Source organism: Dermochelys coriacea, chromosome 2 (assembly GCF_009764565.3).
Source record: "Dermochelys coriacea isolate rDerCor1 chromosome 2, rDerCor1.pri.v4, whole genome shotgun sequence".
Classification (NCBI taxonomy): Eukaryota; Metazoa; Chordata; order Testudines; family Dermochelyidae; genus Dermochelys; species Dermochelys coriacea.
The window spans coordinates 53,097,798-53,119,410 of record NC_050069.1 but is presented as its reverse complement, the minus strand read 5'-3'; the positions used below and the strand labels follow the sequence as shown (position 1 = coordinate 53,119,410).

At 42.8% G+C, this 21,613-nt stretch overlaps 1 protein-coding gene across 5 annotated transcripts in view; it reads right to left on the bottom strand.

Moving 5' to 3' along the window:
* Positions 1-21,613, bottom strand: part of PAG1 (phosphoprotein membrane anchor with glycosphingolipid microdomains 1) — a 191,241-nt gene that overhangs the window by 43,606 nt on the left and 126,022 nt on the right. For all 5 annotated transcript variants that reach the window (XR_006278747.1, XM_043507679.1, XM_038392916.2 and 2 more), the window contains one exon: positions 1,672-1,883. Coding sequence is in view for 4 of the 5 variants with exons in the window: in XM_043507679.1 (XP_043363614.1) it covers positions 1,672-1,796 (125 nt within the window). In the remaining variant the exon portion in view is untranslated. The remainder of the gene's footprint in view (positions 1-1,671; positions 1,884-21,613) is intronic.

Below are 21,613 nucleotides of genomic sequence, written 5' to 3'. Positions count from 1 at the left end.
CTCACCAGTGTCTTGTATAATGATACTACCACTTCCCTGTCTCTACTGGAAATACCTCGCCTGATATGTATTGGTTTGCATTAATCTTTTTCACATCTGCATCACATTGGTGGCTCACAGTCAACCTGTGATCAACCAATACACCTAGATCTTTCTCCTCTGTCACTTCCAAATGATGCGTCCTCAGCTTACAGCAAAAGTTCTTGTTATTAGTCCCTAAATACATGACCTTGCACTTTGAATATTAAAGTACTCCAATTTACAAGGTCATCCAGATCTTCTTGTAGGATATTCCTGTCCTTGCACATATTCATAGACACCAACTTCCCCTCTTTCCTGGGGGAGCTCAACCTCCTGTCTGCCCTCGCCCCCACTCCACCCCTTCCATGAGGCTCTGCCCCCATTCCAACCCCTTCCCCAAAGTCCCTACCCCAACTCCACCCCCTTCCTGCCCCTATTCCAACTCCTTTCCCACATCCCTGCCCCAGCCCCACCTCTTCCCTGAGCGCGCCACGTTCCTGCTCCTCCCCGTTCCCACCCAGAGCTTGCGAATGCTGCCAAACAGCTGTTTGGTGGCGGCCAGGCAAGCAGTGCAGGGAGGTAGGCAGAGAAGCGGGGACGTGGCGCACTCAGGGAAGGAGGAGGAGCTGGAGCATGGGGTGAGGGGAGCTTGGTTGCCAGTGGGTGCAGAGCACCCACTAATTTTTCCCTGTGTATGCTCCAGCCCCCGGAGCACCGACGGAGTCAGCGCCTATGCTCATATTGGCAATACCTCCCAACTTTGTGTCAGCCACAAATTTTATTAGCACACTTCCACTTTTTGTGCCAAGGTCATTACTGAAAATGTTGAATTAGATTTGTCCCAAGACCGAACCCTGAGGAATTCCACTAGTAACCTCCCTCCAGCCTGACAAGTTCACCTTTCAGTCTGATCCACTGTAATCTCCCCTTTAACCAGCTCCTTATCCACCTTTCAATTCTCATATTAATCCCCATCATCTCCAATTTAAATAATAATTTCCCATCTGGAACTGTATCAAATGCCTTACTGAAATGCAGGTAGATTAGATCCACTGCATTTCCTTTGTACAAAACATCAGTTATCTTCTCAGTGAAAGAGATCAGGTTGGTCTTGCATGATCTACCTTTTGTAAAACCATGTTGTATTTTATCCCAATTACTCTTTACCTCTATGGCCTTAACTATTTTCTCTCTCAAAATTTGTTCCAAGACCTTGCATACAATTGAGGTCAAACTAACAGGCATGTAGTTTCCTGGGTCACTTTTTTCCCTTTTTTAAAAATAGGTACTATATTAGCAATTCTCGAGTCATAGGGTCTGACCCCCAAATTCACAGATTCATTAACACTCCTTGCATTTGGGCTTGCAATTTCATGTGAAGAAAACTGGCCAATAAACTACTTTGGTTTGTGGCCCATTTTTAGGATTTTTTGTAATTTTAGCCATTCTTGCTACTTGGTTGTAAATTAAATGACTTCAATCCATGCTATACTTAAAGCATCAAAATATTTACCCTAGAACTGACGAGAGCATATTATGATGAGAGTAGGATTTTCCTTTATTTATACCTTAACAAAAAATGCAACAGGACTCCCTCTGTCACATTTCCTTCTTTTTATCTTTATTGCCTCCTGATGCACCGAGTCTTACCTGTCACAGCTGGAGCACAGAAAGATGAGGAAAGTAAGGAACAAGAGTGTTGTCACAGCTGCCAAACTTCCCCATACAATGATATGAAGTTGTCCACTGCTTAGGAAACCACCGTCAGGTCCCATGATATTAGTAGAGGCTGGTGTAATTTAAGGATGAAGGGATTAATCCTTGGAGAATGTTGGCATCTGTGGTGAAAGCACCTTCTCTTTCTGCAAAGAGAACAATGTTTTTAGAAATTGTTATGGATTTTGAAGATAGACTGACAATTACAGGTCTGACAAAAGTGATCTTCAAATATAGTCTACAAAACTAAAGACTAAACATGCTCAGTTTACAGAAAACCTGAACCACGGGGAAAGGTTAAAAAATGGTGCATATTTAATTTTGAGAAAAGACTGAGAGAGGACCTAATAACAGTCTTCAAATATGGCAAGAGCTATTATACAGAGGACTGATCAATTGTTCTCCATGTCCACTGAAGGTAGGACAAGAAGTAATGGGCCTAATCTGCAGCAAGGGAAATTTAGATTAGACATTAGGTAAAACTTTCTAAACATACAGGTAGTTGAACTCTGGAATAGGGAGATTATGGAATCCAAGGGAGATTATGGACTCCCCAATCATAGGAGGTTTTTAAGAACAGATTGAACAAAACAACTGTCAGGGATGGTCTAGGTTTACTTGGTCCTGCCACAGTGCAGGGGGCTGGACTAGATGACCTCTCGAGGTCCCTTCCAGCCCTACATTTGTGTGATTCTGTAAAAACCTCTTCTAAGAACAGGAAGACTAACAAAAATACGTCTTCAATAAGCTCCTGATACCAACATAGAAAAAACCTGTCAAATATTAACAGAAATGATCAAATATCAACAATCTTCAAGTAAATGAAAACAGCATAATCTCAGTACTTGTATTTTGGAAAAAATAACCCCACATGTCAATTGCCAGATACCAAAGCAGTCCATTCTCCATCTATAATGTTAATAATGATTTTAGTAAGTACATTTTCAAACACAACGAAAAATTCTGCAAAGTTACCAAGAAAAAACATGGTTTATATAGCGCCTCCTTTTTTCCCAGTTCTCAGTGTCTGCTGCCTGCATGGGACCATCTGTTAAATAACTAAATCTGTGTACATAGCTGTGTTTTTGGTTTAATAGCTGAACTGAAAATTAATTAAAAAATTGTTTCAGGTCAACCCAAAATTATAATTTTTGAGCAAACTGAGAAACTCAAAAATATTTTGTTTCTGGATTGAATGAAACATTTTGTTTGATTTAAAATGAAACATTTCAATTTGCTTGAAGTTTTTAATTGCTTTTTAAGTTTTTAAAAACAAAACTGAAGTAAAATTTTAAATGAGTCATTTTGAATCAAAAAGTCAAAATATTTTACCTTTTTTGAAATATTTATTTTGTTTCATTTTTGACATAAACCATCAGTGAATTTGACATGAAGTCACAAAATATTCCAGTCAACCCAAACTTGCATTTTTCAGTAAAAAACACTTTTGTCTGAAAAATTCTGCCCAGCTCTAATATTGTCAAACAAGCAAGGCAAATCTAAATGGAATAGCATAAAACACTTCCTGCATAGGGATTATAATTAGAGTTAATTTTCTCTGTGTAAAATGTTATTACTTTTAGTGGACTGTCTTGGGCTCAAGAACAATAAAACTGAATCCAAAATTACTTTCGAGCTTAGTAGAACCTCAAGAATAACACATGAGAAGAGATGAGTCTCCAACTACCTGAATCAACAATACTTTTGCTACACAAGAGCCTATAAATCAAATTATTTTGTTCATTGCGGGAGCCCTTGAGACATGGTTCAGTCTAATGCCATGTGTATATTGTAAAGTTTTTCTTCGGTATTCAAAACAGTGTTTTTTTTAAAATGGATTACATTATGCCATCATAATTTCAAATTAGGATATGCAGAGTCAATTTATAACCTGGCAAACAGTTCAAGATGAGGAAACATGATGATGAGCTATAACACTTAGAAAAAGGTCAATGATGTTTCTCTGTCAGCATGAAAACATAACAATAAAGAACAAGGACTGGATGTAGCTCAGTGAAGAACTGAGAATTGATCCCATTTTATAAATATTTCCGAAGCAGCAGTGCACTCACCAGATAAGTTGCAATCTCAATTAGCTACTACACTACAGTTCTGCAAAACCACACTATTATGCCAGTGCAGAACCCTCAACCAAAGATTCATCTCCCAGAAAAGACCATTCACATCAAATGAAAAATACTACAGGGGTTAGAAAGATCAGAGTAGCAGGAGGAACACAGGGTACGAAGGGAATCTGCATTGCACATTGTCCTGATATTTTTTCTCCCTAAGGAGCTGGATAAAGCCCACATTAAAAAGGGCTTTTCCCTGCGTGGACTGAGGTGCAGAACCCATAGCTCTAACCAATCCAGGCATCCATGTACTCACATTTTGGCCAGTCAGAAGAATAGTAAAAACCATGCTGACTCCTAAGGAGATGAGGCATTGCTTGTGGACCCATTTAGTATGACCTGAACAGACACAGTCCAGGAAGAAAGTCACCACAAAGCTGTGCTCCATCATGTGGAAGGACTTACAAGTCCCCTTGTGCTTGTCCTTTGTTATCTGGCCACCCAATAATTTCTACTGAATTTGGGGCCATCTAATTCTGTACAGGGAACCACACCCATTGCTGGTCATCAGTGATCTCAGGAACTGTAATTTCTTTTGGATCTCCTATGAGATTGCAAGATTGAGCCTTTGATGAAGATGGCCTTTGTTGTTGTTGGAAAGGTAAGGGCAGAAAAGTAGACTTTCAAATTTTCAAGATTATGAAAGAGTTCAATAAAGCTGATGAGATAAATTTTTTTCATAAAAGCAAAGGTTTCAAACACTACGGGCACATAACATCAAAATGATAAGAATGGTAATAAGGTGAACAGCTTGTAGATATGTGAGGGAAGGCATACTGAACAATAGTTCTTTAGATCTTCACGATTGCTCTTCTTGTACAGCAGAATGGTGTTGGACTCCTTCCAGCTAGATGGTATCTTCTGCATTTCCAAGTAACAGCTAAACCTCTGAGCAAGGGTTTCCCAGAGGCCTCCAGCTCTTATCATTTCAATTGTCAGTCCATCTTTACCTGGAGCTTTTCCCTCCTTCATTTGGTGAACTGCATGTCAGACTTCGCTGACAAGGACTGGGAGTAAATGCTCGTTGGTCTGTTGAAGTGTTGGTACTTGGACATTTATCTGAGATGCGAACAGTTCGGTGTAAAAAATCTTTGCAGACTGCTTCCATCTCTGTTCTGTCAATTACTGACAGTTTTCCGTCCCTGTTCTTCAGGGCCATTACTGTTGACCTGTACAGCGTCAATTCCTTTTTGTCTTTTTTGAGGCTTCTGCGATCTTCAGTCATCTTTAAAAGCCTTTCATTTTGGTACTTCTCGAAGTCCTCTTTTAGTCTTCTTCTTATCAACTTGCAGAGGAGGGAGTACTCAAGTTTGTCACCAGCATTTCGCTTCATATTCCTCCACTTCTCTAGCATTTAGAGCGTTTCCTCCGAGATTATTCCCTTCATTCTTTTCAGTCTTTCTTTCTCGGCTAATTTTACTCATTGCCTCAACTTATCAGTGAAGTTTTTATAATTCTCATTGCAGTTATCTATAAGACTCCAGTCTTCCTTGGAAATGTTTGCTTTCAAGATTGCCTCGTCAGATGTTTTTGGCCCCTGTCTCTGATTTGACATCTGTAGCAACTGAGTCCTCAGTGAAGTGATCAGACAGCAGAGTGGAGTGCAGGACGTCGTCCTTGAGAGCAGGCATAGTAAAATGCGATGGGCCGGGCATATAGCGAGGCTCACTGACAATCGATGGACTGCAGCTGTTGCCAAGTGGTACCCCTAGGAACTGAAACGACCACTCAGCTGACCTCCAAAAAGATGGGAAGATTTTATTGTGAAAAGACATGGCTGCACATGGAGAAGGAAGGCCACGATATGAGAAGAATGGAAGACGTGTTATGATCTGTACAATCTATATGAGGGCTTAAGGACCAAGGATCAAGGTGATCAAGGTAATAAGGAGATAATTCACATAAGGATTGATCCTGCTCCCATTGAAATCAATGACAAAAGTCCCATTGATTTCAGTGGTGCAGGAAAATTAGGCCCATAAAGGGGAATAAATACTCAGGATATCCTACTAGGGGACTCATATTTACTCTGTTCAATTGCAACACAATTGTTTTGGAAGAAAAAGGTTAGTGAGAGAGAAGTCAGAAAAGACATAAGGTGGGTCAAGTTGATAAAGTGGATGAGGTTCAAAGAAGAGCAATAGAAATTACTGTGGCCCTAAAAGACCTGATTTTGAGGTGGAGTTTTATATCTGTAGCTTGGCCACGAGACAAAAAAGTGGAGACAAACTAAAAATATTTAAAGCTGTGAATACAAAGGATGCTGAGGAGTTAGTGTGATACATGGATATAACGAAGAGTAATGGAATGAAACTGAGACAGGAAAAAATTAGGCTAAATGTCAGAAAAAAATTATCTGGTAGTTAGAGCCCTTCACGGATACAAAATTTGTATGCACATTTGTGACCCGCACACATGTAAAGTAATGCACATTGGAAAAAATAACCCCAACTATACATACAATATGATGGGGGCTAATTTAGCTACAACTAATCAGGAGAAAGATCTTGGATTCCTTGTGGATAGTTCTCTGAAGACGTCTACGCAGTGTACAGCAGCAGTCAAAAAAGCAAATGGGATGTTAGGAATAATTTAAAAAGGGATTGAGAATAAGACAGAGACTATCTTATTGACCTTATATAAATCCATAGTATGCCCACATCTTGAACACTGCATAGAGATGTGGTCCCTCATCTCAAAAAAGATACACTGGCATTAGAAAAAGTTCAGAAAAGGGCAACTAAAATGATTAGGGGTTTGGAACGAGTCCCATATGAGGAAAGATTAAAGAGGCTAGGACTTTTCAGCTTGGAAAAGAGGAGATTAAGGGGGGATATGATAGAGGTATATAAAATCATGAGTGATGTGAAGAAAGTGAATAAGGAAAAGTTATTTACTTGTTCCCATAATATAAGAAGTAGGGGCCACCAAATGAAATGAATGGGCAGCAGGTTTAAAACAAATAAAAGGAAATTCTTCTTCACTCAACGCACAATAAACCTGTGGAACTCCTTGCCTGAGGAGGTTGTGAAGGCGAGGACTATAACAGGGTTTAAAAGAGAACTGGATAAATTCACGGAGGTTAAGTCCATTAATGGCTATTAGCCAAGATGGGTAAGGAATGGTGTCCCTAGCCTCTGTTTGTCAGAGGGTGAAGATGGATGGCAGGAGAGAGATCATTTGATCATTACCTGTTAGGTTCACTCCCTCTGGGGCACCTGGCATTGGCCACTGTTGGAAGACAGGATACTAGGCTGGATGGACCTTTGGTCTGACCCAGTATGGCCATTCTTGTGTTCTTATGTTCTTACATGGTCTGTGGATATCCGCTGATTTGCAGGGCTCTACTGATAGTGAGGGGTATTAGTCTGTGGAACAGTCTCAAAAGGAAAGTGTTGGAATACTCATTACCTTGCACTTTAAAAACACAAGATAATATACTGAAAGGAACAACAGAATTGGCTCAAAATTTTTGCTGGAAACTTTTGATGAAAAATGGCTTTTTGATTGAATCAAAAGTTTCAGATTTTTTTTATCTGGGAATTTTTTGATTCATTTTATTTTGTTTTTCAGTTTTTCCCCTTTCTTCCTTTTCCCCCTTACTGGGAAAAAAAGAGACAAAAATAAAAAGGGGAAAGAAAGTGGGAATTAAAACCTGGAAAAACTCTTTCCCTCAACTTTCTCTGTTTTTTAATTCTAGCTTTCCCTCCTTTTCCTCCACTGGGCAAGGAAAAAAACAACAACAACAAAAAAGAAAATGTGAGCAAAAGAATGTTGAAACCCCCCCCTTTTCAGCATCCCCCCATTTTTTATGCACTGGAAAAAAAGAGGGGGAAAAAAGAGAAGAAAACAAACAACTTCTTCATTTAATTGCATTTGGACTTTTTCATTTAAGAATCAAAAATTTCAGTAATTTTTTGAAACAAAAAATGTTCATTTTATTTGACATTTTTCATGGAAATTAAATATGATTTTTCAACCAGCCCCAGGGAATAATCCTGCATGGTCCCCAAGAAAATGGATTTGATTATGTAATATCTATGGGCATATATGGCAGGAAAGGTGCCTTTTCCTATTCTACAATTATATTCTAAAATTACTGGCCTTGCTAGCAAAGTTAATATCTAAGTTAAGGAGAGTGATAACAGAGTCTGAGGCATGGAACAAAGAGGACCACAGGAAGATTACAGATTTTGAAGAAATTGGTATAGCACTCAAAAGTTATGGAATAAGCAGGAATTAAGAGAACTGAGAGCAACAAAGAGATTTTTAAAAAAAGAGGGATCAGAGAGAGTGAGTCAACAGAGATATTTATTTGAATGTCAGCTGTTTAAAAGTGATCGGCAAGGTTGAAGCTAGAAATGAGAAATCCTACTGGGCAGAAGATAAATTGAGAAGAGAAGGCAGCCAAGGACAGAAACTGGAGTCATTCCACTGTGGAAGAGACAAAGTACAGACTTAAAACTTTCACCATCAATGAAAGGGAAGAGGTGAATACTGGAGACACCAATTACTTGTTCAAGGTGCTTATGAAGAATAAAGTGATTATGAAGCCCTATAGGACAGAACCCAGCACAGCCAAAAGGTCAGTGCTACATTACAATGTGGCCAGTTTTCAATTTCAGTTTTTAAAACACTGGGGGTTGAGATCACAGCAGTGAAAAGGGCCTAGAAACCTTTCAACATATTTCTTTTTATTATATATATAAATATTTTAACAGTGGGTTTATTTATATATATTCTAAAATTGCTGGCCTTGCTAGCAAAGTTAATATCTGAGTTAAGGAGAGTGATAACAGAGTCTAGGGCATGGAACAAAGAGGACCACAGGAAGATTACAGACTTTGAAGAAATTGGTACAGCAGTCAAAAGTTATAGAATAAGCAGGAACTGAGGGTAACAAAGACATTTTAAAAAAAAGAGGGATCAGAGAGAATGAATCAAAGGAGCTATTTATATATAAATAATACCGCCATTAAAATATACCCAGCTGTACATATATAGATTAAATTCCACATGCTTTTAATGATACTGATAAACCACTAGAGCGCTGCTCCTCCTACCTAAAATGCCATTAAAACTACTTTTTTCATTCAGCTTATGTTGTAAGATGATGTATGATGTACATTGCCTTACATATTATGGAAATTTAGAGTCTTTAAGAGAATGAGGTAAGTATGGTGATGAGCACAGTATAGAAACTTAACTAGCTTGATAGTTAAACCAATGGTCTTAACTCAAAATATTATGTTATAAACTCATAGACTTTAAGGTCAAAAGGGATCTTTGTGATCATCTAGTTCAGGGGTTCCCAAATTTGGTTTGTGGCTTGTTCAGGGTAAGCCCCTGGAGGGCCGCGAGATGCTTTGTTTACCTGAGCGTCCACAGGTATGGCCACTCGCAGCTCCTAGTAGCTGCGGTTCACCGTTCCCGTTTGGGAACCCCTGATCTAGTCTCACCTCCTGCCCATTGCAGGTCACAGAACCTCACGCCCTTACTCCTGTAATAGATTCCAAACTTCTGGCTGAGTTACTGAAGTCTTCAAATCATGGTTTAAAGACTTCAAGTTGCAGAGAATTCACCATTTATACTAGTTTAAATCTGCAAGACCCATGCCCCATGCTGCAGAGGAAGGCAAAAAATCTCCAGGGTCTCTGTCTATCTGATTGGGGGAAAATTTCTTGCTGATCCCTTTAATGGCAATCAGTTAGACTCTGAGCATGTGGGCAAAACCCACCAGGCAGATACCTGGGAAAGAATTGTCTAGTAACTCAGAGTTCTCAACATCTAGTGTCCTGTCTTTGGCCAATGGGGATTTTTGCTACTGGCAGTCACTGACGGGCCACATGCCATTGTTGGCAGTCCTATGATACCATCCCCTCCATAAACTTGTCAAGCTCAATCTTGTAGCCAGGTAGGTTATTTGCCCTCACTGCTCTCCTTAGAAGGCTGTTCCAGAACTTCACTCCTTATGGTTAGGAACCTCATCTAATTTCAAGCCTGAATTTGTTGATGGCCAGTTTATATCCATTTGTTCTTGTCTCCATATTGGCTCTTATCTTAAACAACGGCTCTCCCTTCCTGGTATTTTGTCCCTCTGATGTATTTATAGAGAGCACTCATATCTCCCCTCAGCCTTCATTTGGTTAGGCTAAACAAGCCAAGCTCCTTTAATCTCCTCTCATAAGGTAGGTTTTCCATTCCTCTGATCACCTCAGAGCTCTCTGAGTCTCCTCTCAAAACCTGAGTCTCAGGTTTTCCATTCCTCAGATCATCCTAACAGCCCTTCTCTGCACCTGTTCCAGTTTGAATTATTCTTTCTTAAACACGTGAATTGCACGTGGTATTCAGATGAGGTCTCACCAGTGCTTTGTATAATGGTACTAACACTTTCCTACCTATACTGGAAATACCCCGCGTGTTGCATCCTTTGACTGCATGAGACTTTTTCAGAGCCGCATCACACTGATGGCTCATAATCATCCTATGATCAAACATACACCCAGGTCTTTCTCCTCCTCTGTCCCTTCCAACTGATACGATCTCAGCTTATAGCAAATATTCTTGTTAGTCCCTAAATCAGGGGTGGGCAAACTACAGCCAGGGCTTTGGATCTGGCCTGTGGGATAGCCACCCCCATGATGCCACAGGCCCTGTGCTGCTCCTGGAAGCAGCTGGCACCACGTCCCTGTGGCCCCTGGAGGTGCTGGGGGGAGGGGGGAAAGAGGACTCCGCACGCTACCCTTGCCTGCAGGCACCACCCCCCGCAGCTCCCATTGGCTGGGAATGGAGAACCGCGGCCAATGGGAGCTTCGGGGGAGGTACCCGCAGGCGAGGGCAGCGGGCGGAGCCCTTTGCCCCCCTCTCTCAGGGACCACAGGGATGCAGTGCTGGCCGCTTCCGAGAGAGGAGTGGGGCCAGAGCAGGCAGGGAGCCTGCCCTGGCCCACTATGCGCTGCTGCCACCCCGGTGCCGCTCCAGGTAAGTGGCGCCGGGCCAGAGCTCGCAACCCGAACCCTTCCTGAACCCCAACGCCCTGCCCTGAGCCCCCTGCCACAACTCTCCTGCACCCCAACCTGCTACCCTGAGCCCCCTGCCACACCCCTCCTGTACCTCAACCCCCTGCCCTGAGCCCCCTCCCACACTCCGCGCCGCTCCCTGTACCCCTGCCCTCAGCCCTCTCGTACACCCCACACCCATCCTCTGCCTGCTCCAGCCCTACATTCATGGCCCTGCATACAATTTCCCCACCCAGATGTGGCCCTCAGGCCAAAAAGTTTGCCCACCCCTGCCCTAAATGCATGACCTTTCACTTTGCACTATTAAAGTTCAACCCATTTCTGTTACTCCAGTTTACAAGGTCATCCAGATCTTCTTGTATGATATTTTGGTCCTCCTCCATACTGGCAAAACATCCCTGCTTTGTGTCATCCACAAATTTTATTAGCACATTTCCACTTTTTGTGCAAAGTCAGTAATAAAAATGTTAATAAAAGATTGGTCCCAAGACCGATCCCTGAGGAACTCCACTAGTAACCTCCCTCCAGCCTGAGAGTTCTTCTTTCAAGTCTGATCCATTGTAGTCTCCCCTTCAACCAGTTCCTTATCCACCTTTAAATTCTCGTATTAATTCCCATCTTCTCCAATTTAACTAATAATTTCCCATCTGGAACTGTATCACATGCCTTACTGAAATCCAGGTAGATTAGATTTACTGCATTTCCTTTGTCTAAAAAAATCAGTTATCTTCTCAAATAAAGAGATCAGGTTAGTCTGGCACGACCTACATCTTGTAAAACCAAGTTGTGTTTTATCCCAATTACTAGTCACCTCCATGTCCTTAACTACTTTTTCTTTCAAAATTTGTTCCAAGACCTTCCATAAAATTGAGGTTAAATTAACAGACCTGTAGTTTCCTGGGTCACTTTTGTCTTCCTTTCTTATAAATAGGAACTGTAATTAGCAATTCTCCAGTTACAGGGTATGACCTCCATGTTTACAGATTCATTAAAAATCCTTGCTACTGGGCTTGCAATTTCATGTGCCAGTTCCTTTAATATTCTTGGATGGAGATTATCTGGGTCCCCTCATTTAGTCCCATTAAACTGCTTGAGTTTGACTTCCACCTCAGATGTGGTAATTTCTATCTCCATATCCTTGTTGCCATTAGCTACCCCGCCACTACCCCTAGTCTTTTCATTAACACTAAACTCGCTGGACGGTAGGGATAGGATACAAAGGGACCTAGACAAACTAGAGGATTGGGCCAAAAGAAATCTGATGAGGTTCAACAAGGACAAGTGCAGAATCCTGCACTTAGGAGGGAAGAATCCCATGCACTGCTACAGACTAGGACTGAATGGCTAGGCAGCAGTTCTGCAGTAAAGGACCTAGGGGTTACAGCAGACGAGAAGCTGGATATTAGTCAACAGTGTGACCTTGTTGCCAAGAAGGCTAACAGCATTTGGGGCTGTATAAGTAGAGGCACTGCCAGCAGATCGAGGGACTTAATCATTCCCCTCTATATGACATCGGTGAGGCCTCATCTGGAGTACTGTGTCCAGTTTTGGGCCCCACACTACTAGAAGGATGTTTAAACAGAAACTTTGCTGCGAATTTAACTATGGAACAGCCAGTGGCCACTCAACAATCTCAAACTATTTTTAGGTTTCAGAGTAGCAGCCGTGTTAGTCTGTATTCGCAAAAAGAAAAGGAGTACTTGTGGCACCTTAGAGACTAACGAATTTATTTGAGCATTAGCTTACGTGAGCTACAGCTCACTTCATCGGATGGATTCAGTGGAAAATACAGTGGGGAGATTTATATACACAGAGAACATGAAACAATGGGTGTTATCATACACATTGTAAGGAGAGAGATCACTTAAGATGGGCTATTACCAGCAGGAGGGGGGGAAGGAGGAAGAAAACCTTTTGTAGTGATAATCAAGGTGGGCTATTTCCAGCAGTTGAGCGTCTGAGGAACAGTGGGGTGTGTGTGTGGGGGGGGGAATAACATGGGGAAATAGTTTTACTTTGTGTAATGACCCATCCGCTCCCAGTCTCCATTCAAGCCCAAGTTAATTGTATCCAGTTTGCAAATTAATCCCAATTCAGCAGTCTCTCGTTGGAGTCTGTTCCTGAAGATCCTTTGTTGAAGAACAGCCACTATTTTTAACAGTTTATGTTTCTTAAGGATTAGCTGTTGCTTCTGAAGGAAATGTTTTACTGCACTGCCCTCTGGTGTTTATTTGCTCTAGAAAGAAGGTATTTTTCTTTGCTGTTCTCATTACCTTTGCTCATGTGATTATATTTCAGTGCTAAATATAATCAGGGTTACTAAAAATGAAGGTGTATATGCAGTCTTTCAACTGCTGGGCTTAAAAATACTACTACTGTCTCTAAAAGATCGCCAGACTTCATTACTTTGACCTTTGCACAAAAATACCATTGAGATGCTCCTAATACATTAAATAGATGATACCTGTGGGTAACTCACTGACTGGATATTATTTAGCTGAACAGTTTTGAAAAATCTCTGAAAATCTTTTTAGACTGTAAGATATTTTTAAAATTGTACTTTTTTCAGAGAAAGAACTGTAAATTGAACTGCATTTAGAAAGCTTGTAGCACACTGTGGGTGATACCAAATTCTGAATAATAATAATAAAGATGAGGATAAGACATACGGATAGGAAGGATATTTGCAGTTACATTTGGTGGGATAAAATGTTAATGGTTATTGATGCTCATACTTCAAAACCAATAGACAACAGCAACTGGGAAGTAATTATATCCCCACACTCCCAACCCTGTCCTTGAATAGCATTGCACATTATGGGAATTTTCATATACTTTTTTATGAATCAGGTATAAGCCACAGAGGGAACCTATATACCACTAACCATAATGCATACAGCTGACTCCTCAAAGATATACTTGAATCCACAATCTTACCTTCAACCTCAGTACGGCTGAGACATCTTACCATTAAAAGATACCTTTACTTTCAGAGTGAATAATGTGTTATTTCCTCCTAAAATAATTCTGAGGTTGGTGTTCAAGTTGCTCATCTGAACATGATTTAGCAAAGTTGGAGGTGTGCAATGTGAGTGGTTGTATCATGAAGGTGAAAGGGAGTGCAATGGCGTGTACCAACCCCCCACTGGCCAAGAAGGGGTTAATGAGATCCTGTGGACTCAATCAGCATCACCCTGCTAAACCTACAGTAGGTGTCAGGCCTGGAGGGAGGAATTACAGGGTCTGAACCTGGCTCTGTTGGGGGCTGATTGAGAAAGAGAGCAGATCTCTGTCTTCTCACTCAGTGAGAGAAGGCTGGCTGGTGCCAGGGAGTTGAGTTGGACTGTAGACAGACAAAGCCTCCTGGAGGGAATGTAGGCCTGAAGCAGGGAACCCAGGTGAGTGCCCTCTGGAACAGACAGACCCTAGAAGCTGAAGGGCAGAGCCTGGTCAAAGAGATGGGTGGATGACGCTCCTTTTTGAGTTTGTGATATTTGAATTTTGATACCCCAGAAGGGGAGGAACTCTGGTGTGACTTGACTTAGTCAGAGGGCTAAGTCACTGCAGCACAAGACCATGCTGGAGGTGGCTGCAGAAAATTGAAAAGAGAGAGGGAAAGTGAGGTAGGATGAGCAGTGCTGTAGTGGGCACAAAAGGGTGCTGTGGAAGCTGATCCTGCCACAGGGACTTTGTTGTGGAGCTGAAGATTCTGAGTGCTCTGGAGTATTATGAGGCTCAGAGACTAAGATATGAAATGAGGTTGGAGAGGGTTGCCTTGATTTTTAGTAAAAAGAAAAGCAGTACTTGTGGCACCTTAGAGACTAACAAATTTATTAGAGCATAAGCTTTTGTGAGCTACAGCTCACTTCATCGGATGAAGTGAGCTGTAGCTCACGAAAGCTTATGCTCTAATAAATTTGTTAGTCTCTAAGGTGCCACAAGTACTGCTTTTCTTTTTGTGAATACAGACTAACACGGCTGCTACTCTGAAACTTGATTTTTAGTGACTACATTGAAAGGAAATTTCTAACAGTTTATGTGGCAGAAAACTAGAGATGAGACCAAGCTGCAAAGTTTGGATCTGGATCAGGGATCAGCAACTTTTGGCACCTGGCCTGCCAGGGAAAGCCCCTGGTGGGCCGGGCCGGTTTGTTTACCTGCCACGTCTGCAGGTTCAGCCAACTGCAGCTTCCACTGGCCACAGTTCACCATTCCAGGCCAATGGGGGCCGTGGGAAGCGGTGCGGGCTGGGCCACCTCTTCCCGCAGCCCCCATTGGCCTGGGATGGCGAACCACGGCCAGTGGGAGCTGCGATCGGCTGACCCTGCAGACATTGTAGGTAAACAAACCATCCCGGCCTGCCAGGGGCTTACCCTGATGGGCCACATGCCAAAGGTTGCCGATCCCTTATCTAGATCTTAATTTCATTGAAACCTGGGAATATCTGTATCTGAGATTTTGATCCAGGCCCCTTTCTAAATTCTACAAACCAAATGGTCAGAGCCTAACACCTAGTTACAATAGCTATGTTACAGTGATGCTGGAGTTTGAATTCTGGGAATAAACCAAGGTTTTATTCCACTTGGATGTGAACAGGAATTTTTTCTAGTTATTTTTCAAGGTAGTCATCTGTCTCAAAAATTATCCAGCCATACCAATGGAATGCTATGCAATATGACTATTCACTGCATACAGTTACATCCGTGCAGGAAAAGATGTATCTCAATGTTTAGCTAAAACAATAATTCAACTGACTGAAATATTTGTTGGTGTTGAATCAAACATGCATCAGCCATGGCCACAAGGTGGCAGCATAACATCACTTTAGCTGTTGAGCAGAGAGGCATACAATGAGATTTTGACAGGTGTCAGAATAGCAGCCATGTTTGTCCATATTTGCAAAAAGAACAGGAGGACTTGTGGCACCTTAGAGACTAACACATTTATTTGACCATAAGCTTTTGTGAGCTACATCTGATGAAGTGAACTGTAGCTCACGAAAGCTTATGCTCAAATAAATGTGTTAGTCTCCAAGGTGCCACAAGTACTCCTGCTCTTTTTAATGAGATTTTGAATATTCCCATGGCATTTTAATTCAGTCTTTTAGGTTTGCTGTTGGTCTTCATTAAAATTCAGATATAAGCCATCTAGACCACAGGTCTCAAACTCAAATGACCACATGAGGACTAGTACATTGGCCCGAAGGCTGCACCACTGACCATCCCCGCCCCCGCTGCCCTGCTCCCACCCTCACTCCACCCCTTCCATGAGGCCCCACCCCTGCCCCACCTCTTCCCACCCCTTCCCTGCCCCCATTCCAACCCCTTCCCCGAAATTCCCACCCCAACTCCGCCTCCCCCGCCCCCACGGGGTGCAGCAGGGGCTCAGGGCAGGGAATCAGGGTGCAGGGTGGGGCAGGGTGCAGCAGAGAGCTAAGGGCAGGGGGTTGGGGTGTAGGAGGGGTGCGGCAGGGGGCTCAGGGCAGGGGGTCGGGGTGCAGGAGGGGTATGGGGTGCGGCAGGGGGTTGGGGTGCAGGAGGGGTACGGCAGGGGGCTCAGGGCAGGGGATCGGGGTGCAGGGTGGGGCAGGGTACAGCAGGGGGCTAAGGGCAGGGGTTCGGGGTGCAGAAGGGGTGTGGGGTACAGCAGGGGGCTCAAGGCAGGGGCTTGGGGTGCAGGAGGGGTACGGCAGGGGGCTTAGGGCAGGAGGTCGGGGTGCAGGAGGGGTGTGGGTGAAGCAGGGACCTCAAGGCAGGGGGTTCAGCTGCAGGAGGGTTTTGGGGGGTGGCACTGGCCTGGCACGCAACAGGGGCAGGGTAGGCTCCCTCACTGCCCTGCCCCCGTGCTGCTCCGGGAAGCAGCCGGGACCTGGGGGAGGGAAGGAGGCGCAGCCAGGGCCTGGGAGCTTCGGAGGAGGTACCTGGAGACATGGCCAGGGCAACACACAGACCCCCGTGCCTCCCCCCAGATTCCGGCTGCTTCCGGAAGCGGCGCGGGTGCCCGCCCTGCCCCCAGTGTGCGCCAGGCCGGAGCCGCTCTAGGTAAATGCTGGGGGAGAGCTGGCGGGCCGCAGAAAATAACCCTGAAGGCCGTGTGTTTGAGACCCCTGATCTAGACTAACACTACAAGCAGTTTCCAAAAAGAAAAGGTAGGAAAAGCTGCTGCTACCTTTCAGTGGTTTTCTTTATGAATCAAATAAATCATAAATTTGTTTTGCAAATTAAACTACTCTGAATGCCTGGATAACAAAAGCACACTACAGTATGGCAGCTTCAGAGAACTGGAGTTTAGAGTTAGCTGGATAATCTGATGGGTTAACAATGGGATATGAAAGCTTTCAGCTGTAGGTCACTACTCTGAACATGGCCCACATCAGCACTGTCCAAAAGTCAATATTATCAGACAATAGTTTAAGACAACATTGGATTAATTATGACATTTTGTGTGCTCACTTTACAGACTTGCCACCAGTGGAATTTAAAAACAACATGTGGGCAGAAACCACACGTTCATGATCCTAATGGTAGCTGCAGAATTTTTTTTTTCTTATTACAACACTGATGCCCTCATCTTCCTGATGTTGCACAATAACTGAGCACACAAAACAGATCTTAAAGGTGCATTCCCTTCACTAAATCATTACAGGAAACTTAGGTTACATTGATCACCTTTTCCAGAGAGCTCATTCTTTAAACTGAAGGCAAAGCTGAACCATCGCTGGCTTTAGTAAAACTCTAAACATTGTCTAAAAGTTTTGTGTCCCTAAAACCTTTCCACATTCTTGGGCCTTCCTGTACAAACAAACTGTACAGAGGAAGCCATCCAGCAGTTACCACAGAAACTCCTGCTGTCAATCCACAGACTAGATTTCACACCAAACTTCCCTATGTATTACAGAGATCCAGTTTGTTTCATCAGTCACTGCTGAGGGCAATTCTGATTCACTGTGCCCATTCTAGAATCACTGCTCCACCCCACGCTCGCCCAGAAAATGTGTTTGATTTGTTTCACACATACATATATATTGTACACACACACTGCAAAGCTGAGCAACCTCGAGCATGTGCATTATGTTACTAATTAATGACGTCACGAAGGCTGAAGTGTTTAGTGCCTATTTTGCTTCAGTCTTCACTAAAAAGGTTAATGATGATCAGATACTCAACAGAATTAATACAAAGAACAAGGGAGAAAGAACATAAGCTAAAATAGGGAAAGAACAGATTAAAGATATTTAAATAAGTTAGATGTATTTAAGTCAGTAGGGCCTGATGAACTTCATCCTAGGGTACTTAAAGAAACAGCTGAAGCAATGTTGGAACAGTTAGCTATTATCTTCAAAAATTCATGAAGGACAGGTTTGGTCCCAGAGAATTGCAGGAGGGCATACAGTACTTATCTTTTAAAAGAGGAACAAAGAGGACACAGGAAATTATAGGCCAGTCAGCCTAACTTCAATACATGGAAAGATATGGGAACAAATTAATAAACAATAAATTTGTAAGCACATAGAGGATAACAGGATTATAATGAATAACCAGCATGGATCTGTCAAGAACAAATCATGCCAAACCAACCCAATTGCCTTCTTTGACAGGGTTACTGACCTAGCAGATGGGGGAAAAGCAATAGATAGGATATATCTTTATTTTAGTAAGTCTTTTGATGCAGTCCCATACAACAGTCTCATAAGCAAACTAGGGAAATGTGGCCCAGATCAGTGTTTCTCAAATGCATGCAGCCACCAGTGGCTTTTCTTGAGGCCACATCCTCCTGGGGTCTGATTGGGGGGACAAAGCAGCAGTCCCTCCCCTTACCTGTTGCTCCTGGATGCACTGGCTTGGTGTTGGCTGCTGGGGCTGCAAGCAGGGGTTGGGCACTGCTCCCCTCTGGAGACAGCTGGTGCACAGTGCTGGAGGAATAGGCAGCTGGTGAGTTTCCTACTTTCCCAGGGGCAGTGGGGCTCAAGCTTTGGGCTTCATCCTTGGAGCAGTGAGGCTTCAGGCTCCATCCCTGTCCCCTGGCCAAGGGGCTTTGGGCTCTGGCTATGGGGCTTCAGACTCTGGCCTCCCACTATCTCCCCTGGCCCCCCTTAACTCCACCACCTCTGACCCCTGATCCAGGGCTTAATTTGTCCCCAGGCTTACTGAGGCAAGTGTTGGTGACTGCACTCTGAGGCCACCAAAAATTTATCCCGAGAACCCCTGGTCTAGATGAAATTACCATGAGAAAGGTGCACAACTGATTGAAAGATCATACTCAAACAGCAATTATTAATGGTTCACTATCAAACTGGGAGAGCATAACTAGTAGGGTTCCACAGGGAGACAGCCTGGGTGGGTCTGGTACTATTCAATATTTTCATTAATGACTTGGACAATGGAGTGCCTCTAGAGGATGCTTATAAAGCTTGCAGATGGCACCAACCGGGAGAGATTGCAAGAACTTTGGATCACAGGATTAGAACTTAAAACAACCTTGACAGATTAGAGAATTGGTCTGAAACCAGCAAGATGAAATTCAATAAAGACAAGTGCAAAGTGCTACACTTAGGCAGGAACAATCACATGCACAACTACACAATGGGAAATGGCTAGGTGTTAGTGCTGCTGAAAAAGATCTGAGGGTTACAGTGGATCACAAATGGAATATGAGTCAACAGTGTGATGAGGTTAAGAAAAAGGCTAATATAATTCTAGGGTATAGGAATTTGTATGCAAGACACAGGAGGTAATTGTTCCATTCTACTCAGCACTGGTAAGGCCTCAGCTGGAGTACAGAATCCAGATTTTGGCACCACACTACAAGAAAGACATGAACAAATTGGAGAGAATCCAGAGGAAAGCAACAAAAAATGATGAAAGATTTAGAAAACCTGACCTATGAGGAAAGGTTAAAAAACCTGGGCATGTTTAGTCTTGAGAAAAGAAGAATGAGGAGGGACCTGATAAGTCTTCAACTATGTTAAGGGCTATTATAGAGAGGACGGTGATCAATTGTCCTCCCTGTCCACTGAAGGTAAAAGAAGAAGTAATGGCCTAATCTGCAGCAAGGGAGATTTACATTAGTTATTAGGAAAAACTTTCTAATGATAAGGATAATAAAGCTCTGGAACAGGCTTCCAACGGAGATTGTGGAATCCCTGTCATTGGAGGTTTTTGAGAACAGATTAGACAAATACTTGTAGGGATGGTTTAGGTATATTTGGTCCTGCCTCAGCATGGGAGGATGGACTAGATGATCTCTTCAGTTCCCTTCCAGCTCTACATTTCTATGATTCTAACTGCTATTCTAAAACTAGTTATTAAAACAATTTTATACTTTTTTATTTTCTGCATTTGTTTCAATTTCTGTCTATATGTAGGTTGTTCTACAGAATCCAACACAATGGCACTTGTACTCCTGAGACTGGATCACAAAAATGGACAAGCCAGTGTCATTTTTGTCAATTTCCAGTCAATTCACTTTCAGGTTCCTATGTGCTAACATGCTTGCAATGTTTGGGCTTCAAACAATGCAAGAGGGTGTTCATTTTGGGAAAAAGAAAAGGAGTACTTGTGGCACCTTAGAGACTAACAAATATTTGTTAGTCTCTAAGGTGCCACAAGTACTCCTTTTCTTTTTGCGAATACAGACTAACACGGCTGCTACTCTGAAACCTGTGATTTTGGGAAAGAGAATATAATCCAACCTTCCCACTCCTCAAACACCCCAACAGCATCCATCAAAACCCTGCTCCCATGATGTTTTTTTTTTTAAGTCTCACAAAAAAATTTCCATTAGTATTTAGATCTTTCAATTCTTTAATGTCATAGATTCTTCAATTTACAAAATCTAAAGTTGCTTGACTTGATAGTGTCTATTTAATGAAAACAAATAGAGACAAAAGTTGCTTCTCAAGAATTGCTACAGTAGCTAGACATGAACATAATTAAGGCCCAGTCTGCAAGCCTTCCCCACATGACATTGATGGGAATTCTACATGCAGAGGGCTTGCATGACTGGGCCTGTTTTGGTACTTGGGAATAAAACTGAATGGAATAGACTACCATTATCAAGCTGTGCGAGATTACTAGGTTATATAAGAACATGACTTGTAGATAGTTTGTGTGTTCCCAGTCATCAAAATATCACAGCTCTGCTTTGCAAAACCACTCTGATAGAAACAGTGTACAGAGGTTCTAGTCTCTCCAATAGCCTGTACATCTGCTATATTCAAAAAGCCTAGCTAGCTTGTCTCTCCTTTATTGCTGGCCATCAGCTCAAAAGCACCAATGGACTGGAAAAAAGGGGTGAAAAGACTTCATATCTTGTGTCAGCTTCATGGCTTCATTTATCTTTAAACCTTTTTGTTCTCTGTCACTCTTCACCACGTCTATCCAACTTCTCTTCAGCCTTCCTCTGTTTCTGGTTCCTTGCAGTCTGGTATGTATTGCCATGTATTGTATCCTTTCTGGGTCCATTCTTGACACATGTTTAAACCATCACAGTTGTCTTTCTTGAATCTTCTGTAACAGCATTATTTCTTGCCATAGTGTCAAGGCTGGGGCATGGGCAGCCATGACTAGGGCTTAGCCTCAGGTATGGGCTGAGGATCCAGGTTCCAGGACCCAATTACCAGGAACCAGGCCAAGTTGGAACACCAGGAGATCGGAGTCAAGTGACAAACGGGAGGGTTTGAACCAAGAGACACGTGTCAGGAGGCAGGCAGAGGCGGGTTACGAG